This window comes from Hemiscyllium ocellatum, chromosome 4 (assembly GCF_020745735.1).
Source record: "Hemiscyllium ocellatum isolate sHemOce1 chromosome 4, sHemOce1.pat.X.cur, whole genome shotgun sequence".
Taxonomy (NCBI): Eukaryota; Metazoa; Chordata; class Chondrichthyes; order Orectolobiformes; family Hemiscylliidae; genus Hemiscyllium; species Hemiscyllium ocellatum.
The window spans coordinates 137898843-137908897 of NC_083404.1; the positions used below are offsets into that span (position 1 = coordinate 137898843).

At 46.2% G+C, this 10055-nt stretch overlaps 1 protein-coding gene across 1 annotated transcript; it reads left to right on the top strand.

The window, feature by feature from the left end:
• The first annotated feature begins 326 nt into the window (after window positions 1-326).
• aqp4 (aquaporin 4) lies at window positions 327-8916 on the top strand. Its single transcript, XM_060824536.1, has 4 exons — window positions 327-719; window positions 6128-6292; window positions 6388-6468; window positions 8279-8916. The coding sequence occupies exons 1-4, from the start codon at window positions 345-347 to the stop codon at window positions 8555-8557; spliced, it is 900 nt and encodes a 299-aa protein (XP_060680519.1). The 5' UTR covers window positions 327-344; the 3' UTR covers window positions 8558-8916.
• Window positions 8917-10055: the final 1139 nt, after the last annotated feature.

Sequence of the window (10055 nt, forward strand, 5' to 3'; positions counted from 1 at the left end):
TGAGGGTGATCAAATCAGCCATAGTCTCATTGAATGGGATGGTAGACTCTGTGGGCTGAATGCGGGGCTGAATCTTCAGGAATTCTTCAGGAATCCTGAAGAAGGGCTTATACCCGAAATGTCGATTCTCCTGCTCCTTGGATGCTGCCTGACCTGCTGCGCTTTTCCAGCAACACAGTTTCAGCTCTGATCTCCAGCATCTGCAGTCCTCACTTTCTCCTCTGGGGCTGAATGGCCTACTTCTGCTTCCAGGTCATATGGTCTGATGTTCTCAAAGTACTAACTTTTCCTTATCCTTTGCTCCTTTCAGTAAGTCCTCAGCACTGTGTAGGTGTCAGGCAGCTATGACGGCTTTCAAAGGAATATGGACACAACAGTTTTGGAGAGCAGTTTCTGGGGAGTTTCTGGCAACACTCATCTTCGTTCTTCTCGGCTTGGGCTCTACGATCTCCTGGGGAGATGAAAATGCACCTTTGGACATTGTCCTCATCGCTCTCTGTTTCGGACTTAGCATCGCGACCATGGTGCAGTGCTTTGGTCACATCAGTGGGGGTCATGTGAACCCAGTGGTAACTGCTGCCATGGTGTGCACAAGGAAGCTAAGCCTGGCCAAGGGAATCTTCTACATCATTGGGCAGTGCCTGGGTGCCATGTCTGGTGCTGGGATCCTCTACCTGATCACGCCATCCCAAGTTGCGGGTGAACTGGGAGCAACCAAGGTAAATCAAATTCAGAGGGCAACCAGCTGAATGGGCAGTGATGGGGGTAGATCAGGACGCCATCATTACCAACCGTGCTGGTAACAGACTCAGCTGTGACTCGGTGGGGAACACTCTAGCCCCAAGCAATTTGCCCCAGGCAGGATAGTACAGAGCGCGTTCCACATTGTTGACTCTGCACCCTCCATGCTTTCAATTGAACAATAGCCTCTGTTTTACAGAGCAGAGCAATGTCTCTGAGGATCTTGGCCCAGGATCACCCACCAACCAAAATGAGTAAAACAAACTATTATCTCAGTGTCATAATGTTGTTTGTGGGATCTCACTGTGCAATTCCTACATTCTGGTATTCCTAGATCCAATGAGTGCAGTGACTGTACTTCAGAAGGGTGACCATAAGAAATAGGAGCAGGGCTAGGCCATTCAGTCTCTCAAGCCTGTTCAACTCTTCAATGGAGTCTGGCTGATCCAACATTCCTCACACCCACTTTCCTGCCTTTTCCCTGTAATCCTCGATTCTCTGATTGATCAAGAGTATATTTGCCTCCAAGATGCTTTGGGATTTGCTAAGGTTATGACAGCAATTAATTCATACTTTCATTTTCCAAACCAGAAAGATAACATTTGAAATTGCTTTTTGTTTTTTCATATATTGATGCATAAATGTGGGCATTGCTAACTGAGCCACCATGTATTGCCCGTCCCTAGTTACCCCCTTGAATTGAATTGAATTGAATTTATTGTCACGTGTACTGAGGCACGGTGAAAAGGTTTGTCTTGTGAGCAATACAGACAGATCACAGAGTTAAGTAGTATAGATAGTAAATAATAGGTAAACAGCAGCAAAAACAAAAACACAGGGACAGGCGAATGTTAAGAGTTTGTGAGTCCATTCAGTATCCTAACAACAGTAGGGTAGAAACTGTTACGAAACCGGCTGGTGCGTGTGTTCAGGCTTCTGTACCTTCTCCCCGATGGTAGAGGTTATAGAAAAGCATTGCCAGGGTGGGATGGATCTTTGAGAATGCTGGTGGCCTTTCCTTGACAGCGGGCCTGGTAGATGGATTCTGTAGATGGGAGGTTGGCCTTTGTGTTCCCCACTCTCTGTAACTGTCTCCAATCTTGAATGGTACAGTTGCCATCCCAGGTAGTGATACATCCAGACAGAATGCTCTCAATGGTGCACCTATAAAAGTTGGTAAGGGTATTCACCGTCACGCCAAATTTCCTCAGCTGCCTGAGGAAGGAGAGACGTTGTTGGGCCTTTGTAACCAGTGCGTCCACATGAAGAGTCCAAGAAAGCCTGTTGTGGATGACCACTTCCAGGAGCTTGATACTCTCCACTCGTTCCACCTCTGTGCTGTTAATGTGTAGGGGGGCATGAGTAACATCCCTCAGAAAGTCAATAATGAGTTCCTTGGTTTTGCCGGCATTGAGAGCTAGGTTGTTCTCAGTGCACCATTTTTCCAGGTCTTCCACCTCCCGTCTGTAGTCTGTTTCGTTGCCTCTGAGATTCGACCGACTATGGTGGTGTCATCAGCGAACTAGTAAATGACATTAGTCTGGTATTTGGTGACACAGTCATGGGTATACAGTGAGTACAGCAGGGGACTGAGTACTCACCCCTGGGGGACTCCAGTGTTGAGTGTTAGTGAGGCTGAAATAATGTCCTCAATCTTCACTGATTGCGGCCTGTGGGTCAGGAAACTGAGGATCCAGTTACAGAGAGTGGGGCTAAGTCTGAGATCACTAAGTTTAGTAATCAGTCTCGAGGGGATAATAGCGTTGAAGACTGAACTCTAGGCAATGAGTAGGATTCTTACTTAGCTGTTGTTGGTGTCAAGGTTTTCTAGGGAGGAGTGAAGGGCAAGGGATATGGCATCTGACGTGGATCTGTTGGTCTGGTAGGCAAATTGGAATGGGTCAAGAGTAGCGAGGAGGCTGGAGTTGATTAATGCCATGACCAGCTTTTCAAAGCACCTTCATGACCACCAAAGTTAGAGCCACTGGGCGGTCGTCATTGAGACATGCTGCATGAGCCTTCTTAGGCACAGGGATGATGTTGGCCCCTTGAAACAGGCAGGGACAGTGGCCTGCTGCAGGGAGAGGTTGGAGATGTCCGCGAAGACCTCTGCCAGTTGATTTACGCATGCTCTGAATGCACGGCCTGGTACTCCACCTGGTCCCATCGCTTTCCTTGGATTCACACGTAGAAAAACTGATCTGACCTCTGATGCAGTGACTGTTGGGATAGGTTTGTCAGGACTTAGAGTCATCGAGATGTACAGTATGGAAACAGACCCTTCAGTCCAACCCCTTCATGCCGACCAGATATCCCAACTGAATCTAGTCCCACCTGACAGCACCCGGCCCACCTCCCTCCAAACCCTTCCTATTCATATACCCATCCGAATGCCTCTTAAATGTTGCAATTGTACCAGTCTCCACCACTTCCTCTGGCAGCTCATTCCATACACGTAATAAAAAGTTGCCCATTAGGTATCTTTTATATCTTTCCCCTCTCACCTTAAACCTATGCCCTCTCGTTCTGGACACCCCCACCCCAGGGATAGGTGTTACCTCTTCACAGAAATTCTGCTCAAAGCAAGCATAGAAGGAGTTGAGACGATCTGGGAGGAACCTTGAGAAGGTGGGGGTGAGCTGCCCTATTGACCCGCTGCAGTCCATGTGCTGTAGGTAGACCCACAATGCCCTTAGGGAGGGAATTCCTGGATTTTGACCCAGTGACTGTGAAGGAATGGTGAGTGGCGGAGGGAGTTTGCAGGGGATGGTGTTCCCATGTATCTGCTGCCCTTACCCTTCTGGATGGAAGTGGTCATGGGTTTGGAAGGTGCTGTCTGAGGATCTTTGGTGAATTTCTGCAGTGCATCTTGTAGGTAATACACCCTGCTGCTACTGAGTATCGGGGGTGGAGGGAGTGGGTATTTGTGAATGTGGGGCCAATCAAGTGGCTGCTTTGTCCTGGAGGGTGACAAATTTCTTGAGTGTTGTTAGAGCTGCCCCCATCCAGGCAAGTGGGGAGTATTCCATCACACTCCTGACTTGTGCCTTGTAGATGGTGGACAGGCTTTGGGGAGTCAGATGAGTTACTCGCTGCAGTATTCATAGCCTCTGACCTACTCTTGTAGCCATTGTATTTGTATGGTGTAGTATTTATACTACTACTACTACTACTGCGCCTCGGTTGCTGTCTGAACCGCTGTGCTTTTCCAGCACCACTCTAATCTAAACTCTGGGTTCCAGCATCTGCAGTCATTGTTTTTACCTATTTATATGGTGAGTTCAGTTCAGTTTCTGGTCAATAATAACCCCATGATGTTGACAGAAAGGGATTCGGTGATGGTAATGCTATTGAATATTGAGAGGCAATGGTTAGATTCTCTCTTGGTGATGAGCCTGCTCCTGAGCTAATATCTTCAGGTTCAAGACCACTTCAGGAGTTGATAGGATGTTTCTGACACACCAAATCAACTGATAAGTAAAGGGACAGTCCTTCCAACACACTGATAGTAGGCAGTAAGAGCAGAAAAGATTTCTAAGCCTGATGTGTCGCGATGGTCCTCAAATAAAAGATCTGGTCCATTGTTGGACGAGAGGTTCATTATGTGTGAACGTAACTTGTTTTCCCCTGGGATTTGACTCTTTCTACCCATTTCGAATTGTCCTTGATTTCAGGATCTTGCTTGATCATTAGGGACATTAAGAGTAAGGTAAAAACAAGGACTGCAGATGCTGAAAAGCAGATTCTAGATTAGAGTGGTGCTGGAAAAGCTCAGCAGGTCAGGCAGCATTCGAGGAGCAGGAAAATCGACATCTCGGGCATCAGGAATAGAGGCCACAAGTAAGTGTGATTGATAAATATTTAGATTTTAAAGTCGTCAATGGATTTGGGGAGGAACAGGATTAGGATATTGAGATAGAGGATTAACCATAATCATGTTTAAAGGTGAAGCAGATTTGAAGGGCCGAATCGCCTGTTCTCAATGTTAAAACACATTGCTCAGGTTCTGGAATCACACATAGGCCAGGCCCAGTTGGAAGATTTCTTCCCCTAAAAGACTTCAGTGAACCCGATGAGTTTTCCCAACAATCGAAGGTTGCTTCATGCTCATAGAGACTAGCTTTCAATTCCAGATTTATGAATTGAATTTAATTTCCACCAGTTGCTGCTGTGACAGGATTTGAACCCATTTCCCCAGAGCGATCGCCTGCCTCTCTGGATTACTAACCCTTGTCAAATCCTGTAAAACAGAACAAGCAATTTGACATAAAGGTATTTGGATGAGTATATGAATAGGACGGGTTTGGAGGGATATGGGCCGGGTGCTGGCAGGTGGGACTAGATTGGGTTGGGATATCTGGTCAGCATGGACGGGTTGGACTGAAGGGACTGTTTCTGTGTTGTACATCTCTACGACTCTATCACTCTATGATTGTGAAGTTTAAGTGGGGTATAGATAATTTAAATTAGTTCATTTTGGTTGAGCTTTCCTCATTGAAAGTTTAGAATTAATCCCTTAAGCAATGTTTTCTCTAGTTGCTTCAGAAATAAACCGCCAAGCAAGGCTAGGGCAGTGAGTTTGTGAATAATGTCAAACGTCACTGAATACAATCATATAGAACACTGCACTTACTGAATTACTCATCAGAATTTACATATTCAACAAAAACTGTAAAAGCCCACAGCAGTAGGGTGACTCTTCATTGTCCTCTGGGCAATTAGGGATGGGCACTAAATGCTGGCCTGGCCAATGATGCCCACATTGAACAAACATGTAAAAACATTGCTGAGTGTGTTATGTCTCAAACAAGCAAGAGGATTCCTGTCCATTTTGGACATCCACATTGAGCTCTACATCTGAAAAGGAGTTGGATACCGTTCTTTGAGCTAAAATGACCAAAGGGGATGTGGGGAAAGTGGGAACAAGGGACTGAGTTGGATGATGAGCTGTGATCACCTTGAACGGTGATGCAGGCTCGCAGGGCTGAGTGGCCTACCCCTGCTCCTGGTTCCTACCTTCCAATATTGAAAATGCAGAGTTAGTGTAATTACTGAAAATGAATAACAATACAATCTTTGTTCATTACTGGCAATTAATTACTTATCCTTTGAGTAAAGCCCCTTGAGGTACCTTTGAAGTCGAGCATCTGTTGCTGGCTCTGACTGAGAGTTCAGTTTGTTTGTGTTGAGATAATTAGCATGCCAGCACAAGATAGCTTCCTTCAAAGATAATGTCACAAAGTGACCTCTCGGCCCTGTTAGGTCAACGGTGTTCAGGCATTTGTTAAAAAGTCTCTGAAAATGGTTAGGTTAAGCAAACCAAGCCTTAAAACTAATACACTCTAAACCCCGGAGTAGCTGACAAAACGTCTTCTTGATGTTGCAGATAAACAGGAAGCTTTCGGCAGGACATGGTCTATTGGTCGAGCTGTTTATTACATTCCAGCTGGTGTTCACCATCTTTGCTACATGTGATTCTAAGCGTGATGACCTCAAAGGCTCAACAGCTTTAGCCATTGGTCTGTCCGTGGTCATTGGGCACCTGTTTGCAGTAAGTATGTTGAACCACCTTTTAATCAATTGGGATTGATTGCAAGCTGCTTATATACCTCAGAGTTCCTGCTGACTTGTCTTCCTGTGCTCCAGGTTAACTACACGGGAGCGAGTATGAACCCTGCTCGATCATTTGGACCTGCAGTTATTACAGGGAAATGGGAAAACCATTGGGTAATTATTAATCACTCGTCATTAATAGCAATAATGCAATTACAAATTTTTCCAATTGCAGGTCAAATTGGCACATTGCCCAGACTCAATGGGCTGTATGGCCTCCTTCAGTGATGTATTGATACCAAGATTTTTAAAGAGTTATTCACTCATGGGATATGGTGGGCTGGGCCAGGCATCTCTATTGCCCTTTGAGAAGGCGGTGGTGAGACAACTTCTAGAACCACTGCAGTCCACAATGCACTGAGGGAGGGAATTCCAGGATTATGACCCAGTGACTCTGAAGGAATGGAGTTAGATTTCCAAGCCAGGATGGTGAGTGTCTTGGAGGGGAACTTGCATGTGGCAATGTTCCTGTCTACCTGTTGCCCTTGTCCTTCTAGATGGAAGTGGTCGTGGGTCAAAGGGGCTGTAAACTATGTTCTGACCACTCTCGTAGCCTAACACATTTTCCCATTCAATTTCTATCTTCTCCATAATGGTTCCTAAATGTGCTTCCACCGTCATTTCAGACATTGCACTTCAGACCGCAGCAACTGACTTTGTAAATAAATTCCTCCTTGTATTTTTTTGTCCATCTAGTGTCATAGCGAGCCATGAACAGAGTGACATCCACTTCCCTCCCACATTAGACATTATCAGCTGCCAAAGGCTTCCAGTAGGCAGTGTGGCCTAAACCTGTTAGAGCTTAAAACAATACAAGACAGTAAGGACTGCAGATGTTGGACGTCAGAGTCAATGGATGTGAAGCTGGAAGAGCACAGCAGATGGGGAGCAGTCCGGATGAAGGGATTCTGCCCGAAACGTTGACCTTCTTGCTCCTCAGATGCTGTCTGACCTGCTGTGCTCACCCAGCTCCACATCTATCTGCTTAAGATAACGATGAGTTGGTGCAGGCAGTTTAGTCTTTCCAACTCCACCATTCAATAAGCATGGCAAAACAATGTCCTCAACCTGACCTTCTCCATTTCCACCTTATGTCTTAATTCCCTTAAAATCTGCAGTTAGCTCAGTTGGCTGGATTCTCCAATACACAAGAGATGCTAACAACATCGATTCAATTCCTGCACTGGCTGAATATGCTGTGTAGGTCCCCTGTGGCATGGTGTGTCTCAGGATAAAATACTGCCAGTTGCCTCTGTCTAATGAGAGAGCAGGACTGTGGTGATTTTACTTTGACACACAAACATCTAGTGATTCCAGAATCGAGCATCCACAGCCCTCTGGGACAGAGAATTTCAAAAACTCAATATCCTCTGAGTGAAAAGGTTCCTCCTCATCTCAGTGCTAAAAGGCTGGACTCTTATTCTGAGACTGAGCCCATATTCAAGATTTTCCAGCCTAGGGGTCCCTACAGTACAGAAAGAGGCGATTCAGCCCATCAAGTCTGTACTGACCCTCTGAAGAGGAGCATCCCACCCAGATCCACCCAATAACCCCACATTTCCCATGGCTAACCCACCTAGCCTGCACATGCCTGGACACTATGGGGCAACTTCCCATGGCCAATCCACCCTAACCTGCACATCTTTGGATTGTGGGAGGAAACCGGAGCACCCAGAAGAAACCCACACAGACATGGGGAGGATGTGCAAACTCCACACAGACAGTCGTCCGAGGGTGGAATCAAACCTGGGTCCCTGGCGCTGTGAGGCAGCAGTGCTAACCACTGAGTCTCTTCTATATATTTGAATTCCGATCACTCTTCAGTCTTATAATCCAACCCAAGCCCAATGCCCCACCCCTATGTTTGAGGTTCAATGTCTCTACCTTTCTCATTGTGTTATTCCACTTTCCTCCTTACCTACAGGTGTACTGGGTGGGCCCGATGATGGGTGGAATCCTTGCTGCCGCCTTGTATGAATATCTCTTCTGCCCAGACAAAGAACTGAAGAACTATCTTAAGGACATTCTTAAGCCTATACAACCTCCCGGCGAGAAATGCATTGAGGCAGAGGACAACAGGAGCCAAGCTGTTGAATACGAGGACTTGGTCATCAAACCTGGAGGTTCTGAAATCATTGCCATGGATAAAAATGAGGATAAGATGGAAAAAGATGTCACAAAAGAACTTCTGTCATCTGTATGACTAGTAAAGGGAGTGGAAAGCAGAGACGAGGATTGCAAACTCTTGAGTGTGAGTGTAATTTCTCTAAAGGAAACAGACCTGCTGTAAATACGTGGTACCATGTATCTCTGTGCCAACTGTTAGAGAAATTATTCATTCACAGAATCTCAGAATGGTGCAGGAGGAACCATTCAGCCGATCATGCCTGCACTAGTTCAATCCCCTAGTGCCAGGTTCCTGCCTTTTCCCCATCTCCCTGCTCACCATTTCTATCCAAATACCCATCCAATACCCCTCTTCAATGCCTCAAGTGAACCTGCCTCCCCCACATTCCCAGGCAGTGCATTCCACACCTAACTGCAAGCTGGGTGAGGAAGAGTTCAGAGCTGAAAATGTGTTGCTGGTTAAAGCACAGCAGGTTAGGCAGCATCCAAGGAACAGGAAATTCGACGTTTCGGGCCAGAGCCCTTCATCCTTGGATGCTGCCTGACCTGCTGTGCTTTAACCAGCAACACATTTTCAGCTCTGATCTCCAGCATCTGCAGACCTCACTTTTTACTTGAGGAAGAGTTCACCCTTGCTTCATCTGCAGTTCTCTTTAAGTCTTGTTTCCTTTATGAGTTGGAATGGCTTCTCCCTATCAACTCTAACCAGTCCCCTCATGGTTTAAAAAATCTCTACCAAATCTGTCATAAAAATGATGCAATTATTTTTAGAATATTTCAGGAAGGTGACACAAAAGGATGAAGTCATTGAATCCCGACAGTGTGGAAGCAGGCCATTAGGCCCATCGAGTCCACGCTGAAGAGCATCCCACCCAATCTCTAACCCTGCATTTACCATGGCTAATCCATCTAGTCTGGGAAAAAGTGTGGTCTGCAGATGCTGGAGTATCAGAGCTGAAAATGTGTTGCTGGAAAAGCGCTTCAGGTCAGGCAGCATCCAAGAAACAGGAGATTCGACGTTTCGGGCATAAGCCCTTCTTCCATTTTCAGCTCTAATCCATCTAGTGTGCACTCTGGGCAATTTCCCGTGGCCAATCCACCCTAACCTGCTCATCTTTGGACTGTGGGAGGAAACTGGAGCACCCGGAGGAAATCTACACAGACCCGGGGAGAACATGCAAACTCTACACAGACAGCCACCTGAGGCTGGAATTGAACTTGGGTCGAAAAGTGTGGTGTTGGAAAAGCACAACAGGTCAGGCCACACCCGAGGAGCCGGAGAGTTGATTTTTCAGGCATATAAGGCCTTCACCAGGAAGCTGGGTGCCTGGTGCTGTGAGGCAGGAGTGATCTCCTACAGGTCATACTTGAGTCAGTTGGTGGGTGGATTCCCTTTTATCCAGTTCACTCAGATATTTAGAAGTAAGTTTATTTTGAAGAATGTGATGATATTATGTAGTGATGGAAAGGTTCCTTGACCCAATGACTTTCTAACTGCCTCGTTACCAGTGAAACTTTACGGATGGTGATGAATCATTTTGGATTCATCAAAGGGAGTGCTAGTCGAGGATTTT

Bases quoted from the DNA above. Each gene is read 5' to 3' on its own strand.
- aqp4 (XM_060824536.1), top strand. From the start codon at position 345: ATGACGGCTTTCAAAGGAATATGGACACAACAGTTTTGGAGAGCAGTT. The intron at 6,293-6,387 runs GTAAGTATGTTG...CCTGTGCTCCAG, and splicing joins TCATTGGGCACCTGTTTGCA to GTTAACTACACGGGAGCGAG. The intron at 6,469-8,278 runs GTAATTATTAAT...CCTTACCTACAG, and splicing joins GGAAATGGGAAAACCATTGG to GTGTACTGGGTGGGCCCGAT.